This window comes from Bombus vancouverensis, chromosome 7, assembly GCF_051014615.1.
Source record: "Bombus vancouverensis nearcticus chromosome 7, iyBomVanc1_principal, whole genome shotgun sequence".
Classification (NCBI taxonomy): Eukaryota; Metazoa; Arthropoda; class Insecta; order Hymenoptera; family Apidae; genus Bombus; species Bombus vancouverensis.
The window spans coordinates 204,577-223,911 of NC_134917.1; the positions used below are offsets into that span (position 1 = coordinate 204,577).

The 19,335-nt window shown below is 40.7% G+C and overlaps 2 protein-coding genes across 2 annotated transcripts; one reads left to right on the forward strand and one right to left on the reverse strand.

Moving 5' to 3' along the window:
• Window positions 1-16: 16 nt before the first annotated feature.
• Window positions 17-19,111, reverse strand: LOC117164579 (uncharacterized). The gene is made up of 6 exons (XM_076619707.1): window positions 18,964-19,111; window positions 7,037-7,221; window positions 6,467-6,635; window positions 5,959-6,192; window positions 3,710-4,268; window positions 17-3,623 (listed from the first exon to the last, which is right to left on the reverse strand). The coding sequence occupies exon 6, from the start codon at window positions 3,046-3,048 to the stop codon at window positions 547-549; it is 2,502 nt and encodes an 833-aa protein (XP_076475822.1). The 5' UTR covers window positions 3,049-3,623; window positions 3,710-4,268; window positions 5,959-6,192; window positions 6,467-6,635; window positions 7,037-7,221; window positions 18,964-19,111; the 3' UTR covers window positions 17-546.
• LOC143302888 (venom serine protease Bi-VSP-like) lies at window positions 17,481-18,742 on the forward strand. Its single transcript, XM_076619710.1, has 3 exons — window positions 17,481-17,659; window positions 17,731-17,885; window positions 18,214-18,742. The coding sequence occupies exons 2-3, from the start codon at window positions 17,754-17,756 to the stop codon at window positions 18,367-18,369; spliced, it is 288 nt and encodes a 95-aa protein (XP_076475825.1). The 5' UTR covers window positions 17,481-17,659; window positions 17,731-17,753; the 3' UTR covers window positions 18,370-18,742.
• Window positions 19,112-19,335: the final 224 nt, after the last annotated feature.

Sequence of the window (19,335 nt, forward strand, 5' to 3'; positions counted from 1 at the left end):
CGTGTATATCTACGTATATATCATTATATGTAACAGTAACATTATGTAATATCGTGATGTAATATGTTTACAAAACGTGGACAATAGAGATGTTAATCAGACAGAAGAGACGATTGTGGCTTAACTTGAACTATTCATACCAAACGTACAGAACACAGCGCAATCCACACTCTCTCGACAACGCCACTCGCAACCTCCGTCTCCGCTCAACTCGCACTCGGCTCCTCGACTCGCACTCTGTGCTTTTCGACTCGCGCTCTGTTTCTCGACTGACTGTTGTCGCATTCCATTGCCCTTTTCCTAGGCCCACCGCACACGTGTTCTGCAGACGCTCGTGGCCAGGGTCACGTAGGTCTTTTCCACGAAACTATGCACTTGAAAAGACCGATGACACATTGATGGGCCCGACGGCGCCCCGGCTCTCGCGACACTGTTCATAGTTCGTCCGATATTTCCCAGGCCTTTCGTCCACGATACTACATTCGGCCATCCTGCAATAACATCTGCCCTCAGATGTTGCCTTCTATCTCGCTGTCATCAGATGCGTCACTTTCGGCATTTAGGACCCAAGGTTTCATAAAATCGAGGTGTGTGCGGGTCCTTCCTTCGGTACTGCTTCGCACGCTTTCTTCTTTTCTTGTAATTTCGCAGGCTCCCTTCTAGCTTACCTATGTTTCGTTGGGTTAGGCTACAGTCAAGGCAGTTGGACACCACGTGTTCGACCTTTTCGCGTAACCCCTTGAACCAGAAGTCCTTCTTGACCATAGCTTCTGTTTTGGTAACCTCGAAATGCCCACGCTCGTGCGCTTGCCTGACTACCTGAGCCCGCATCGCCTTCGATACTACTATTAGCACATCGTCCTCACACTCCTTATACAAAATATTGTTTCTTACTACCTGCCCATCGGCCTGACTGCACGTTGCGGCGTCCAAAATCCTACGGACTTCAGTGTCCTTGTTCTGTGCCCTTCTCAACCGTGCAATCAGCCCGTCTTCACTCTCCGTTACATACATAGTGCTCGGCAGGGGGTTCCTACTCGGAGCATCTACATGCTGCATACTTTTCCCCGGCCGATGACACACCTGATACTTAATCTCGCCTAGTAACAAGGCCCATCCAGCCACACGCACACACAAATCTTTCTTTCTAACTACACCTATCGGACTCGCATACTCCGAGTCTGACGATTTGATGACACCCTCGTTTGTCCACGCTTCCATCAAATCATCTTCTTCCTTTCTTTCCGACGGCGCCAGTCTTCGCGGTCTTCGCGCTATCGGCTTGTCGCTTTTCAAAACTACTTTTTCGGTTATTCCGACGTCTCGCTTCTTCTCCGGCCTATACCCCCTAACGATATCGCGAATCGCTTCACGATAATGCGGTTCCCGTACGTGTGTCAGGTCTGTTTCGTCGGTCTGTTCTACCGCGTTTACCCTCAGTACATCCGGCGCGTCCTCGTGACCGTCGGTCTGATCGTCGAGTCGTAAAAATGTCACCTCGCCCCGTTTGACTCGCAACTCTACCTGGTCTAAAAAGTCGGTACCTAAGAGTAGACTGTGTCTTGTCATTACCTTATTCGAGACAACATGCAGGGTGACAGTAAAGTCGTACCCGTCGACCGTCATTACCCTTGTAAACTCGCCCCAGGTACTATTGCCAGCGGAACCAAAACCATCAAACTTAAGTTTGCAGTTTCCCAGAGGTGGTGATCCTAACCTCACATACTCATCCGCTCGTAGGAACGTAAGGTTACTACCTGTATCCACTAATGCCACAAACCTACAATCATCTATCGCCACTTCCTTCACATACTTCCCCTTTTCGGATCTTGACACTACGCAAGTCTCTTTCGGTTGTGCCGTACACCTCGCTGCAATATGTCCAAATCCGCTGCACTTGAAACACCTAACACCTTCTCCCCTCTCCGGACACTTAACACTTAGATGATCCTCACTACCGCAAATGAAGCATCTTCTTTTCTTCATTGCATCCACAGATTGACTGGGCTTCCCGTTCTTCTGGGTTTTAGCCGACTTCACAATCGACTTTGCTCTGCGACTCTTCTGCTCTTCGTACATTACTAACCTCTTCCTCAACTCTTTGATTGACGTAGCGCCGTACAATACAGCCTTATTGTTCTCGTCGTCTATTATTCCATCCACTATGTATTCCACCTTTGCTTCCTCCTCCATGTCCACATGGCTGGCTATTTCGAGCATACGGTACATGTAAGCCAGACATGCTTCATCACTCTCCTTTTTTGTTTCTTCAAGTTTCTGATGAACTTGCCTACTGTTGACTTTCCTCGAAAATTCTTTCACTAGCCCCCTCTTCAACTCATGCCAAGTCCTGGCATGACACTCGAAGCTCGCAAATATTTTCGCTGATCCCTTCAGCAGCTTCCTTGCATAGACTGCCTTCTGCCCATCCGACCACATGCACGTATCAGCGACTTCCTCGAACGACTCGAACCATCGTTCGACATTTTCACCTCTGTTGCCACTAAACGACTCTAATGCATCTTCGACGTCTCTAAAACTCAGTGTCGAACCAACACATGCCCTTCGACAACATTCGTCACGGTCCTGATACACCCTTCGCGTATCTCTCTTGTATTCTCTTGCGTTTTTCTTGTCATCTTCATCCTCACTTTCGTCGTCGCTTTCCTCTTCCGACGATATGTCGTTACCATCCATGGCCGCTCGTAGCCGTGCGCGTAATTCTACTTTTCTTCCCGTCGTTTTTAAACCCAAACTAGCGAGGCGCTCCTTCAACTCCTTCGTATTCATTTTCTCAACATCCTCATCTTCGTTGCAATCACGCTCAGCTCTCTGTACACTTTCTAAATCTCGTTGACCGGTTAGCTCTTCACCGCCCGTCGATCCCTTACGATACGATTGTCCAGCCCTACACGCCCGATTCAGCCTTGCAATCAGCACTGACCTCGCACCCGATATAGGGAGGTTCATTCGCGCGAGCTTATTCCTCAGCTCCTCCAGCGTCGAACCCTCTTCACCCGACAATCGTTCGTCCTCGACGTTTGCCATTTTTCACACTGCACAAACTTAAACAGTCAACGATATCGTCTTTTACCGCACCGCGTACCGGTAAATTCACAACTAGCTCGAATAGCTCTGTTAAACCGTTTCGTTTTCTGTCTTGTCCAATCCCGGCTGAGCCCCCAAAAATATGTAATATCGTGATGTAATATGTTTACAAAACGTGGACAATAGAGATGTTAATCAGACAGAAGAGACGATTGTGGCTTAACTTGAACTATTCATACCAAACGTACAGAACACAGCGCAATCCACACTCTCTCGGCAACGCCACTCGCAACCTCCGTCTCCGCTCAACTCGCACTCGGCTCCTCGACTCGCACTCTGTGCTTTTCGACTCGCGCTCTGTTTCTCGACTGACTGTTGTCGCATTCCATTGCCCTTTTCCTAGGCCCACCGCACACGTGTTCTGCAGACGCTCGTGGCCAGGGTCACGTAGGTCTTTTCCACGAAACTATGCACTTGAAAAGACCGATGACACATTGATGGGCCCGACGGCGCCCCGGCTCTCGCGACACTGTTCATAGTTCGTCCGATATTTCCCAGGCCTTTCGTCCACGATACTACAATTATGTGCATATGCGTATAATATTGGTTAAATGTTAAATGTTAATATTGGTTAAATGCGTTAAAGTGAAATGTTATTTACCTATTCAAGATAGCAAAGTAGACATACCATATAGAGGATTTACTACTGTTAACACTCGGTATTCTCGTATTCAAAGTATTTAACCAAATAATTTGGGAATCCAGCGGACGAGCTTGTATTTAATATGATTATATTTAATATAACAACTTTACTCAATATACGCGTAGGATTTTAAATGTCATGAGGGTTGCAGCGGACTCAATTTTAATGTACCTCGATATCTTAGCTTCTTATAATATCCTAATAAAATGTCATTTATCGATTACAATTGTCCTGTCGTATTTTATAGTGTTTGCTTTATAAATGTGAACTTTATTCAAAAAGAGTTCATCGATGATTATCCATTACAGGTTGTTAATAAACCTGAATTATGCACAAAGGAATTGCCGTTAATAACTTAAGATTCTCTGCCCGTCGTACAGGGTACACATAGTAATTATTCTCGACGATCGTAACGTTTAAGTCCAATTCGAGCTTATAGTCCCATGCGAGTTAAACAACGACAATAGTTTGAATTTCTATTTGTTCGTTTGTCGTCTGTTTATACCCGGAGCACCTGCTGTAAACCAATACAAAATTTATTAGATCTATAAATAACACATATAAAACTTATTAATTTATAATTAATATAAAATAGGAGAGCACGAAACTTCCTATTTTATGGATATGTTAAATCTTTGTAAAAAATACCATATCATTAGTATCATTTTAATCGTTCTAAAGGATTTAGCCGCATAAAGCTGTGACCCTTGGAAGAATCGATGTTCACGCGTGACAAATTGAAATTGTGCGAAGGTTCCGGTACGAACATCACAAGCCGAACATCGATACCAGGGGCACAGGCACATGTTCTGGGTTCATTATATATTTATAAAAGGCTGACGATTCAGTAGATGGTCCGGGTAAATTTAAATTGTAAATGAACGCATTGCTGGTTTCAAGTAAAAGCCTGGATAAGAGCGGATATGGTATGAGAGTCTGTCGTGGAAAGGGGAACAGGCCGCTTTTATTTGTAAAGTTTGAATCTCCTCGATATTGAAGATGTTGAAGCTGCAAGTATGTATTTCATTTTAATCCATTCGAGACGGAGATTTAATTGTAAAACGATACCTAGGTGTCGGTACGATCTGAATGTTTAGTTGGAATGATTCTGTGTTTTACTCTCTCCAGGGTATCCTTTTCATACTTTGATTTTAAATCGATGACAATCTTAAATAGTATGCCTCATATTTTTAAAATATAAAATTATATACTATGTTATTCTATAATGTATTATGTACAGATATATATATATAATAATTCTATATTGAAAAAAATATGAAATTAACATGATATATACATTACTACATAAGTTATATATAAAATATGTATATTATACCCTTGCCTACTGACTGATATGAATTTCTTTCGGTCTCGAATGCGTTAAAAGAGAGCGCAAAGAAGTCGAAATTACTTATTGTAATTAGTAAAACGACCTGAGAGGCAGACAGATACAAGAAAGAAGGAATATTATATTAGCGGCATTATCATGTTTTTGCTCTCTTTAATTCTTTCATCGAGACAGACAATCTACAGGTATTAATCGACCAATTTCTCCAAGCTGATAACTTCGAATTGATGTTTATATATAAGAAGTGTTGTTAAACGATACGCAATTTCCTTTTGATCGTAAATTTTACTATCAAGGGGTCTTTTATGTATGCGTAATCATTGTGAATTATAACAATTTATGTGATCGATATTAAAGGTGTTTAAAAGCATGTATTTTTTTCTATATTATTATTCTCCTATATTATTATCCTATATTATTATAGCATTCCTATATTATTATAATATCCAATTACATGTTGATACACAAGATATACAGATTATTATTTATAACGTTTTAGTTTTCTTAATTGAGTCATTCATTTAGTACAAATGATAAGAAATTAGTAATAATTCACAAAAAAAAGGATATCGTAGTAGAAATATTATAAAAAAACATTTTCTGTTTTAGTGTAGAGTTACTCCTTCTTACAGACAGTGTCGTACAAATCTGTACGTCTCTGAGAAAATGTAGGTATCCGAGCCCTTACTTCCTCAACAACTTTTAGATCTGATAGAAAAAGGAAACATACGAAATAATAAGTAATGCTTACTAATAAATTCAACAAATACAAAGGAAGATGGCTAAATCGATAAATTAACGAGACTAAAAATTAATTACATCATGGATCTCTCGCTTTTAATTTTAAGCTGTAAATTACCGATATCGGTGACTGCCATATTCTCTTGAGTTTCCAAATCGTAAAGAATCTTTCCTCAGGGATTGGTCAACTGTGTATGTCCCCATGCGACGTAACTTGCTTAAGGAACACGAGCCGGTGATATGCAGGCAACGTATAATTGATTATCATTCGCTCTGAAACGCTGAAGTAATGACCAGTGCAGTGGTCCAGTGGTCATATTGAATGCCGCTGGATATATCAGCATTTGGCAACCTAACCCAGAGAAGCAGGAAATATGAAGCCACCGAATACCAATTAACTTCGTAGTTGCACGGTTCACATTCCATCATTTCTGAATATGCGAGGACAGTCCTCTTATTGTGCTTTTAATTCTTTTATTTGTTTCATTTTCAGCAAATATACTGGTTTTTTAAATTAAGCTTCTTTTTATACAGAGTTACAGATTATATTAATTTTATATAGAATATATTTAAGAAAGATATTTAATTTTTTGCTAGTTAAGTATTGATCGATTAAGTTACTGTACCTTTGTTCCGATAAATGCGTGCCATTTCCTCGAATCTAATATCATAGCAAATGCCAATACCTATTTTGCAGCCCTTCACATCGAACGTCGTTAGGGAGTTACCAGGACTGAGTGAATCACTCTCTCGAAAAGTAATCTTATTAGGAATGTCGATGTCGAATAGATGTACCTAATAACATAAAAATGTGGTCGCTAATTATATTGCTGCAACTTTTGTAATTTAATATCAAAGTTACCAACTCCTAAACTTTAATTATTTTTTATTTAATAACTGACAGCGTTTTTATCACTTTCTTTTATTAAAAAATCTTATCATTTAATAATGTTTAAAAAGGAGAAAAAATAAGTATAATAATATTTTAAGTATGTGAAAAATTTATACAACAACAAACACATTACAACAAAAATGGGCGTTTCCCGTATCATAACGTATTTTATAAACCGTAAATTATAGAATTGGTTATAGTATACGTATGTACATATGTATATTCCTAAATTATTCCTAGATAGAGTCACTTTCTTCACCCCGATATTTTCAAATTCAAAGCCATAAAGGAATATATTACTTACCTTTCGGTGTCTTGCTATCAAAGTTCCATCGGGACCCCAAATAGTACAGGTATTGTACAATTTATCGCCCTCTATTTCAGGCATCGTACCACCAACTACATAGATGTTGTTTTCTTTAGCTGCGTTCGATGAAGCAACGCTCGTTTCACCATCAGGAATACTCTCGCCGTATTTAGGAAAGTACTCTGCATTGCAATATTTCAATTAATGAAAAATAACTGTCTTTTGTTCCAACCATAAATTAAATTGAAATGTTTGTCAGTTTTTTATTTTCTAAATTATCAAAATAACCAAGTTTTATATTTCGACTTAATTAAATATGCAATTTCTTAGCTAATAGTATATATAATAAATTGTTTCTACAGGTTCAAAATGAAAAATGAATATTTAGAAATATTTAATTACGACAATGCTATTTGTGTTAGCATCAGTGGCTTGTTACTCAACGACTTTGCTAGTATAAGTACCCAATTATTAGTATCTTAAAAAATATATTTATACAAAAATCACGATAATCATGAAAATGGGGAAATCCTATATTCTCGAATCAATTCACAATTTATTTTGTATATTAATTAGATTCCGCGCTCATCAGTACGTACTCACTGGCGACATCGAGAAAATGTATCGGCAATTCCTCGTACGACCAGAGGATCGGAAATATCAAAGGATATTATGGCGCAGCGCGAGTGGAGAAACAGAAACATATGAGCTTAACACCGTAATACTCTTATCATAGAAATAGAAGCAGTCCTCAATTCCCGCCCGCTAACTCCTATCTCCACCGATCCAAATGATCTCCTAGCCCTCACTCCCGGACATTTCCTCATTGGCGATTCATTAATGTGCTTACGTGATCGAGATTTCAGAGACATTCCATCGAACCGACTCTCCAAATGGCAGCATATCCAACAGCTTAAACAACATTTTTGGAACCGCTGGCATAAGGAGTATTTGAACGAGCTAACCAACCGCAATAAATGGAGCAAGGGTGGACACAGCATCCAAAAGGGCACAATCGTCATCCTCAGAGAGGACAACGTTCCCTCCATGCATTGGCCTCTGGGCCGAGTTATCAAGGTTCATCCAGGCGCCGATGGTGTCATCCGGACAGCTACAGTTCAGACGGCAAAGAGCATTTTGGATCGGGGCGTCAAAAGGCTTGTCCCACTGCCAATTCAACCCGATCTCGAGAAACCCGAACAAATAGCCACCGAGACGAAATAAGATGGGAACTTCAACCACACCTCGCTAGTTTGATCGGTACCCTCTCAACGGGGGGAGAATGTTACGCCATGCGGCTTACCATAGGTCATATTCTTAACTATCGATAGCGCCACTATAATGTCGCAGACGGATCGTCGCGTCTGCCCGGCAAACAAACATTGTAGTGGCAAGCGCGTGGTTCATTAAGCAGGGCGACTTCCAGAAACGTCGACTCGTGGCCCGTATTTTACCTCGCAGTAAAAGAATGTGGCGTGATCCGAACGTAGTGGGGGTCGCCTTCCAGAAAAAACGAAAAAAATCGAAAGGCGTTCAGAACTTTTCGAGAAGTCGAACCGTCAACACATGTGGTATGTCGCGCATTACTTATCAACCAAAACGCAGTTACATTTTTTTTGTTCCATTTATATCTTTCTAGTTAATAAGTTGTTGAAATAAACATTAATTTATTTGTGTTAATTCTGTGGAATTTCATTGAACTACCCTTATTATCATAATCGAAATAAGGGGATCGATCAGTTCGTGGCGTCGATTATTTAATCGTAACGGGAACTTACAACTCTCGTTGACGTGCTATCCCGCGATCGCGTCTCTCCGCGAACGGTCGAAACAAAATGATTCACTAAAAACTGTCCTGAATTCCTAAGAATTTATTTACCGCAAAACTGACAAAGTGTTTATTTAAAAAATGAGGTTGAAGGTAGTCCTTTTCTTTCATTTCATTCATTTTCATTTTCTTTCTTAAGTATGGCTAACACAATATCTAATCAATTAAAATTTTATATTTTCACGTGAAAAGTTTCTTTAGATAATTATTATCAACATGTTGACTAACTCTTACGGATTAATACGTGTCTGTAGGGCAATCCGGTGGACTTGATCGGCTTTTTACTTCGAAAGTTGAGTAATCGGTGTCGCTTTCTTACGCATCTTTGAACTGTATAAATGTTTTAAAATTGTTTGATCCAGAATGTACGTACCACACCGGACAATCAAGAAGGCACGTTTTATGTCTTTCTTTCCGATTAATAATAAGCCATTTACTGCAAAGAATGAACTTTAAAGGCATTAAACAGCACATCAATGTACATTTCAATTAGACTAAATAATAATGCTATGATTTTATCGGTAGTAACTTTACTTATTAACTTGAATTATTTCTTTCTTTTACTTCATGTTAGGAAGAGTATCTTTTTGCTTGAAATAAAAAATTGATATAGGAGTAATAATATGGATAGAGATCAAAAACTGTTAGGGCAGAAATTACACGTTTGAACTTTATAGTTCAGTATAGTTCAAATAGAAATTATATAGAATTATTTAATAATTTGTATTCCACTGGAATAAAAATTTAATTTCTGTCTTTATCAAATCTCTATTTCAGAGTATTTGTACGTATGTACTTATCGTCTGCTGTATGATCGAATATCAAATAGCTAATAATCGTTGTTACTCGTTATGTGAGAAAAAATTATGTATATTCACAACTATGACTATTGCATTTTAGGCGCTTGGCCATGGATCGCTGCATTAAGTTTTCGTAATCCCCGAAACCCAGACAAACCACTATGGAAGTACGGAGGTTCCCTGATAACGGCTAGGCATGTTTTGACCGCAGCACATTGTGCACATATGGATGGAATAGAAAACATACACAATCATAATATTGCCATTCTTAGATTGGTGGAGGAGGTGCCATTTTCGAGTAAGTCCTCAAATATATATGTCGGAGATGAAAAGAGCACAGGAGCCTTTGGAATTTTGGATAACCCCGCAACATTGTAACCTAGAGTCTACTATAGCTGTAATCAAACAATTGTAGTTATTCAACCCGATTGTAATTATTCGAGAATTGTGATAATGAGCTTGGGCTCGAGGCGACAGTCAGTCGCCGAACGTAGCCGCGGTCACGGGATGAACGTCTTGCCTAACAAGGTATGGAGTAATTCTATAGCTCTCCTTAAAAGAAATATTCGTGGCGACACGCGACAGTAAACATTCCAACGGTTTCTGTCCCGTGGCTCGCCACACGCAGACCCTATTCTTCGAGTAAGATGATTGCCAGATGTCGATGCGTCTCCGCAGTACATGTTCGGCTAGCCCAAGGGCCCGTAATAAATCTTAAGGTTTAGTTAACTAAAGTCCTTCAAACAGACAAACAGTCTTTGCCCCAGCTACGGGAAGATAGGGGAGACATATTTTTTAACGAACGGCGTCTCCCACTAGCAACTTTCCCTCGAGGGCGGCTAACATCCTTATCTAACCACCGATATAGAGATTGACCAATTAGCAGCAACGCCAATTTCCCTTACTTTCTGAACGAAGGCTTTTCTCGACGAATCCGATGATCTCGTGTCCTTAGACACACCCCATTATAGTTTTCCTCTGTGGCATCATCGGGACAGGAAAGGCATTCTCGCTCGCGATCTCATCGATCAAGGAGTAACGCCTTCGCGATCAGTGATTATTTTCAGACTTAGACTTTGTGTGAACGTTCTGTCGTCATCCCGTTGGCCGCAGATTCGTTATTGAGCCCGAGAACATCGTCACTAGCGTCGCGAGTGCCGAACCGCTGTGATCAACTGTTAAGACTGTAATAATTCTATCATTGCAATAAACTACGCCTGTGTGTACTGTATCAATGGCTAATCCTCGAGAAGATTCATTTGACGCCCACAACCCCATTCCCAGTGATGATCCGACATATATATATGTATATATGTCGGAGATGAAAGAACACCGGAGCCTTTGGAATTTTGGATAATCCCGCAACATTGTAACCTAGAGTCTACTATAGCTGTAATTGAACAATTGTAGTTATTCAACCCGATTGTAATTGGTCGAGAGTCGTGATAATGAGCTTGGGCTCGAGGCGACAGTCAGTCGCCGAACGTAGCCGCGGTCACGGGATGAACGCTTTGTCTAACAAAGGCATGGAGTAATTCTATAGCTCTCCTTAAAAGAAATATTCGTGGCGACACGCGACAGTAAACATTCCAACGGTTTCTGTCCTGTGGCTCGCCACACGCAGACCCTATTCTTCGAGTAAGATGATTGCCAGATGTCGATACGTCTCCGCAGTACATGTTCGGCTAGCTCGAGGGCCCGTTATAAATCTTAAGGTTTAGTTAACTAAAGTCCTTCAAACAGACAAACAGTCTTTGTCCCAACTACGGGAAGATAGGGGTGACATATTTTTCAACGAGCGGCGTCTTCCACTAGCAACTTTCCCTCGAGGGCGGCTAGCATCTTTTTCTAACCACCGATATGGAGATTGACCAATTAGCAACGCCAATTTCCCTTACTTTCTGAACGAAGGCTTTTCTCGACGAATCCGATGATCTCGTGTCCTTAGACACACCCCATTATAGTTTTCCTCTGTGGCATGATCGGGACGGGAAAGACATTCTTTCTCGCGATCTCATTGGTGAAGGGGGTGACTCTTTGCGACCAGTGAATGTTGCGCGTCCGACTTGGATTTTGTGAGTGCGTTCATCTGTCATCCCGTCGACCGCGGATTCGTTGTTGAACCTAGGATCATTGTCATTGGTTTCTCGAGCACCTAACTACCGCGGTTGCTTGTCCGGTTCTGTGATAGTCGTATTTGCACTAGTCAATGTCTTCTCCGTTGCATGGCGGCGGCGTGTGGCCCAGGCGAGGATTCGTTTCGCGCCCCTAGCCCTAGTTCTAGTGTAAACCCGACATCAGAAGTGGGATCAGTGCCGGTTATAACAGTGCAAGAGCTTACGACCATCGTGCGCGAGTCAATTCCGTCGCTAGTGCAAAAATCGAGTGTGGAACCTAACAATTTTTCGACTCCGCTGCCTGGTGCGCAGCTACCAATCTGATTATGGAGAAAGATCCTTTACAAAGCAGTGCCCTGAATATAATTTCAATGCCGAGTGTCGAATTGACTTCTACGTAGTGGAGGCGCTAACTGGTACATCAAGCCATCCGGGTGAGTCGTTTCCATTTTACCCCGATTTCGGAGCCGAGTGTTCGCTAATTAAAGAATCCGTAGTCTTGAGAATTTCTGGCAAAAGAACGATTGATATAGTAGTAATGCGAGGAATAAGAGATATTGGTACTAAACGTATCGCTCAAATCTTGCCCGTTGCAGGTGTTAGTGGTTAGAGATAAATTTTTCATGTCCTGGCTGATAGTTATTTAAAAATACGATATCGCGATTGCTCGTCAAATTTTAAGCCAAGATCTTGACGTAATATTACACAAACTAGCCTCGCTATGTGTAAAACAAAAATAATTCATGCCCGTAATAAAACCGCTGAAAACGAGATCGATGTCAATGAAGTTGACAATGAGGTACGTGGTAGTGATAAAAGTCGATTAATCTTTCTTTTCGAAAATTCAGAGATTCATCCGTTACGGGTTCCCTACGTACTCGTACAAAAAATACAGGACAGTTAGAAGTACAATTAATTGATCCTAACATCGCCGTACAAGGAGTCCTAATAGACTTCGCGAGCGCAGAGTAGTACGTGATAGAACAAGCGACTTAATTACAGCCAAAAATCATAAAGCCTAGTAATTCACCGTTCGCGAGCCCCGTGTTACTCGTGAAGACGAACAATGGTTCAGATAGATGATAGACAGATTTTCGAGAACTAAATAAATATACGGTCGCGAATCGGTATCCTTTACCCCTCATTGCGGATCGAGTCGCGAGATTGCAAAAGCGAGATTTTATTATTCTGGACATGGCCGGTGGGTTTCTCCAAACCCCTATTCATCCTAATTCTAGGAAGTATACAGCATTGATTACCCTCGATGAACAATTTGGATAATAAGTTGTTGTTTTCTTCGAATTCTTTTGTGCCTTTGTTCGATCCATTCGATGTCCTTTATTTGCATAACATAAGTGCGTGCGCGTTTAATGTTTCTTCCGGAAGTCATTTTCGGGACGGCGATACTATGCTGACTCCGTCGAAAATGGGGATTCTTATATCTTCGGACAACCCTAATAATTTTGCAACTCATACTTGTCTAAATATTCTAATATTTATGTTCTTCCTTGCTACAATTTTGTAAACCATCAAAGCGTTTACTACGGAAACCCTCAGGAGTAGTCGCGTGCCAAGTCTTCTGTAGCATTTGACCCTTTTTAATTGTGGTGACATAAGAAATCATTTGGTCGGAGTGATCTGTACTACACTTTCCTTCATTGTATTCAGCAGCGGCTGCTGATTTCGATGTTGCGAACAAACGAAACGAGAGATCGTTCTTGAGATTCCTTTGAAAACACGTATAACAGCCAACGTGCCATTCGTACGTTGTCGTCTATTTGGATGATGTCCTAATTATTGCCGACTCGATAGATCAAGCTCTAAAAGTATTGCACACCGTACTAGATACCCTTGTAAAAGCCGGATTCTCCTTTAACTTTTCAAAATGTTCTTTTCTAAAGGCATCGGTACTCTATTTGGAATATGTAATTTACGACGGAGAAGTTCGTCCCAATCCGGGTAAAATGCACGCCTTGAGTTCTTTACCTGCGTCAACGACCGTCACACAGCTCAGGCAGTTCATAGGTTTAGCCCTTTATTTCCGAAAATTCGTCCCTAAATTTTCACGGGTAATGAAACCCTTGTATGCGCTTACTTCCGATAATAAAAACATGACTTGGACAGATAGGCATGGAAAAATAAGGCAAAAGGTAATTTCCGCCCTGACCGACGCGCCGGTGTTAATGGTATTTGACCCGAACTACCCCATAGAACTTCGTATCGACGCTAGTTCGGATGGATATGAGGTTATTTTAATGCACAAGAGTGAAGGTAAAAATAGAGTAATAGAATATTACAGTATAAGAAGTAGCCCTGCGGAATCTAGGTATCATTCTTACGAACTAGAAACGTTAGGAGTTGTGAACGCCGTCAAGCATTTCCGTCATTATCTCCACGGACGAGAATTTCTTGTCGTCTCCGATTGTAATCCTTTGAAGGCATCCAGTAGTAAGGTAAATTTAAATGACAGGGTTTACAGGTGGTGGGCTTACTTACAAACTTTTACTTTTGACATTCTGTACCGGGAAGGTAAACGAATGGCCCACGTAAATTTTGTCTCGCGAAATCCCGTAGACTTGGATCACCTTACGATCAACGAAGTCATAGAGAAGGAAATCAATCTGACCGAAATCTCCGAAGACTAGCTATTAGTGGAATAACGTCGCGACTCCCAAATTTCTGGGATCGTCAATAAATTACAGAATGAAGAGCTCGCGGAAGACGTCGCGAATACGTATGAGTTACGGTCCGGTACCCTTCATCGTAAAATACAGAGAAAAGGCAGAACTCTCTGCTTGTCCATTGTCCCCAGAGGTTTTAGATGATCTGTTATTAACCATGTGCAACAGTCAATTATGCACTTAGGTTGGGATAAAACGCTTGAGAAACTGTGCGAGTGTTACTGGTTCGAAGGAATGGCGGAGTATGTTCGCCAATTCGTAGAGAACTGTCACGCTTGTCAAGTTTCGAAGGCCAGTTCAGGTAAAATACAAGCTGAATTACATCCTATACCTAAGACCAGCATACCTTGGCATACAGTTCACGTGGACATAACGGGCAAACTAAGCGGTAAAAGTGGTTCGAAAGAGTATGTCATTGTTTTGGTCGACGTCTTCACTAAATTCGCATATCTGCATCATACTCGTAAAGTAGATTTCCTTAGTACCGTTAAAGCACTTAAGTACTATATTTTTATTCGGCAGTCCCTGCCGGATAATAGCGGATCAGGGAAGATGTTTTACGGGCAAAGAATTTCGAGACTTTTGTCAAGATAAATACATTAAACTCCATTTAATTGCGACCGGAGCTAGTAGGGCCAACGGACAGGTAGGGCGTATTATGAGTACGCTAAAAAAAAAACATGTTCACAACAATAGAAACCAACTGGCGGTCCTGGCAAGACGCGATCGGGGAAATACAACTGGCCTTAAATTGTACCACCAACCGCGTGACTAAGTCAAGCCCGTTGGAACTACTAATCGGTAAAACAGCGAGACCCTACGGCTTATCCCTACCCGACAATATCGAAGAAAGAGAAGTAAATATCTCCCATATAAGACAGCAGGCGATAAAGAATATAGAAGCAAGCGCCAAATACGATAAGGATAGGTTCCACGAAAACAAAGCTAAAATAGTTAGGTTCAACCTTGGCGATTTCGTATTACGCAAAAACGAGGAAAGAAACCAGACGAAGTTAGATCCGAAATTCAGGGGTCCATTCGTAATAGCAGAGACTTTGGAAGGAGATAGATATACCCTAAAAACCTTAGACGGCAAACGATCATATAAGGACAGACACGACAGACTGAGAAAAATGCCAGAAGGTTGCGTCCCTGCTGAGTTAGACGTCTGCGGTGATGACAACGGCGGTGATAATAACGATGCAAGTACACTGACCTCAGAGGATCATTAACACTGCGTTGTGGTCATAGTAATACACCGAGTGGTTTTATATGCTTTTTGTTGTCAACCGTTGAGTGGGTTTACGTGCTTTTTGTTGTAAACCGTTGAGTGGGATTATGTGCTTTTTGTTGTAAACCGTTGAGTGGGTTTACGTGCTTTTTGTTGTAAACCGTTGAGTGGGTTTACGTGCTTTTTGTTGTAACCCGTTGAGTGGGTTGATGTGCTTTCTGTTGTAACCCGTTGAGTGGGTTGATGTGCTTTTTGTTGTAACCCGTTGAGTGGGTTGATGTGCTTTTTGTTGTAACCCGTTGAGTGGGTTGATGTGCTTTTGGTTGTAACCCGTTGAGTGGGTTGATGTGCTTTTGGTTGTAACCCGTTGAGTGGGTTTATGTGCTTTCTGGGTGTAATGCACCCAACGTGGCAATATGATCCAACAAACTGAGGTTCACCAGTGTACGAAATCGAAAATGATCTGTTGTGTCATTACGGTCTGACTGGCGACTCACAGAACGCACCTAACACTTTGAATACAAATTATAACATTACAAATTCCTATTCTCTTTTATTTTTCTGTTGTCAAACCTCCGAACGAAACTTTGTTATTGCACTGGATCCTTGACTTGCTTGGACATTTAGTTAAATCGTAAATAATGTCAGTTGAATCTAATGTAAGAAAACACGATATTTTAGTTACACACGAGGACGTGTGATAGTCAGGAAGGCCGTGTCGGAGATGAAAGAACACCGGAGCCTTTGGAATTTTGGATAATCCCGCAACATTGTAACCTAGAGTCTACTATAGCTGTAATTGAACAATTGTAGTTATTCAACCCGATTGTAATTGGTCGAGAGTCGTGATAATGAGCTTGGGCTCGAGGCGACAGTCAGTCGCCGAACGTAGCCGCGGTCACGGGATGAACGCTTTGTCTAACAAAGGCATGGAGTAATTCTATAGCTCTCCTTAAAAGAAATATTCGTGGCGACACGCGACAGTAAACATTCCAACGGTTTCTGTCCTGTGGCTCGCCACACGCAGACCCTATTCTTCGAGTAAGATGATTGCCAGATGTCGATACGTCTCCGCAGTACATGTTCGGCTAGCTCGAGGGCCCGTTATAAATCTTAAGGTTTAGTTAACTAAAGTCCTTCAAACAGACAAACAGTCTTTGTCCCAACTACGGGAAGATAGGGGTGACATATTTTTCAACGAGCGGCGTCTTCCACTAGCAACTTTCCCTCGAGGGCGGCTAGCATCTTTTTCTAACCACCGATATGGAGATTGACCAATTAGCAACGCCAATTTCCCTTACTTTCTGAACGAAGGCTTTTCTCGACGAATCCGATGATCTCGTGTCCTTAGACACACCCCATTATAGTTTTCCTCTGTGGCATGATCGGGACGGGAAAGACATTCTTTCTCGCGATCTCATTGGTGAAGGGGGTGACTCTTTGCGACCAGTGAATGTTGCGCGTCCGACTTGGATTTTGTGAGTGCGTTCATCTGTCATCCCGTCGACCGCGGATTCGTTGTTGAACCTAGGATCATTGTCATTGGTTTCTCGAGCACCTAACTACCGCGGTTGCTTGTCCGGTTCTGTGATAGTCGTATTTGCACTAGTCAATGTCTTCTCCGTTGCATGGCGGCGGCGTGTGGCCCAGGCGAGGATTCGTTTCGCGCCCCTAGCCCTAGTTCTAGTGTAAACCCGACATATATATATATATATATATATATATATATGCTATTGAGTATTACTGAAGTATCATATCCTGAAATTTCTTACTGTACACATATATTGTGTCATAAAGCGTGTACAATTCTTTCTCATACTTTTGGTCATTCGTTTCCTGCATTTTCATTTATTCTTTTATTTTTCAGGGTACGTATATCCCATTTGTACGAAAGAGCCCCTACGAAAGAGCAACTTCGTCGGCTATAACCCCCTTGTTGCTGGATGGGGAGCATTAAGATATAGTAAGTGATATCAATTTTATAATAAAATTAAACAGTTCCAGTCTTAAATATCTTTCTTATTTTCTTCGTAGGACGACCACGACGTAATGCATTAATGGAAGTACAAATGCCAGTGATTAAGAACGCCGAATGCAAAATAGCTTATTCCAAATTTCCTAATGCACCTGATATCACTGATGGTATAATATGCGCCGAACATGCTCAAGGTGGAGAGGATTCTTGTACGGTAATTAAGTTACAGAGTTACTACAAACTATACGGTATCTGAAGACACGTCAATTTGAATTAACATCAAATCGACGTCTTAAACATTAGAAATAATAGATAAACACAATTTAATAGTTTTGCCCACTTCTCACACCTCATTATGGTATTTAGTCTAATTTCCTTCTAATCTTAGTTTTGTTCAAAATACATATAACATGTACATTATAAATTGGAGTATTTCTATACACAAATCAATAGAAGATTATTACTGTATATAAGTATAATTTCAATACAATTCGATCGATATATTTCAGTATCTTTGATTAAAAATTTAACGATCCTTTCAGGCTGACCGCGGCGGACCACTGCTGATACAACATGAATTAACCTCGTATTTAATAGGTATTGTGTCTTACGCTTATAAGTGCGGCACAGCTGGCTATCCCAGCGTTTACACTAGGGTCACATCGTACCTTGACTTCATTCTCCAAGCGATGGAATAATATGATATTACTGTTCCATAAATATCATTGTGTAAAAAACGTAAAGTTGGATTTTCTTATTGTGGAGATAAGAAACAGCTCAAATTTACATTGTTTTGTACGTTACAAATTATAGGCTTAAAATGTACGAAATGTAACTTTGAAACGACACTAATTTTTTACGCACGATAAACCTCCACGACTTAGGTATGTAAAGATGATAAACGTATATTAATTCTATTAATTTGGTAATAATAAACCAACTTTCTGAGAAGTTCTGTAAATTTCGTTTCTGTTGTATCAAGAGAATAATGGAATATTCCACTTAGATCGTATACTTCTTGTATGTACATACAAAATTTTCCGGCTAATCTAAAACACTTCATAAGATAGAGAGCTTCTGGAAATTCGGACACAGAGAGTACATAAAATACAAGATAAGTCTCGTGTCTTTCAAAATTATTTTTTATTCGCTAAAAACGTCCTGTATATTCATGCAATCACATGCAACCTCGAAACTTCACTTATTTTTTATCACTTTCCAATTCAATACACTGTTTCTGCATTTTTGACTATATGTAAGAGAAATTTCCATTCAGCCAAAGGTGTACTTACAGATTATAGATTCCTATACGACTCTCGGTAAAAATTTATCCGCACTCCAGATAGTTAAAACTTCTGTCGACCATATTGATCCATCTGCACTCTTCGTATGACGTCTATATCTGTTCAGTGCTGCTGCGTAGGTTTCATTGTGTTACGTCAATTCGTTTGTGCAGGATGCTGTGATTCGTTTCTTGTGGTCGGAGGTTATGTTTGATGCCTATATTTATCAAAGATTTAATGCACATTATGGAGAAAGTGTTTTGTCAGGAAGTGTGTTTGAATGGGCACAAAAGTTCAAAGAAGATCGCACAAGTGTTATGAAAAAACAGCTGGACGCCCGTCCACATCCACGATGACAACATTGAACGTGCTATCTATGGA

What these genes read in the sequence shown, in the direction of transcription:
- LOC117164579 (XM_076619707.1), bottom strand. Translation starts at nt 3,048, where the DNA reads ATGGCAAACGTCGAGGACGAACGATTGTCGGGTGAAGAGGGTTCGACG.
- LOC143302888 (XM_076619710.1), top strand. Translation starts at nt 17,754, where the DNA reads ATGGAAGTACAAATGCCAGTGATTAAGAACGCCGAATGCAAAATAGCT. An exon ending in GTGGAGAGGATTCTTGTACG is followed by an intron (nt 17,886 to 18,213) that starts GTAATTAAGTTA and finishes CGATCCTTTCAG; the next exon opens with GCTGACCGCGGCGGACCACT.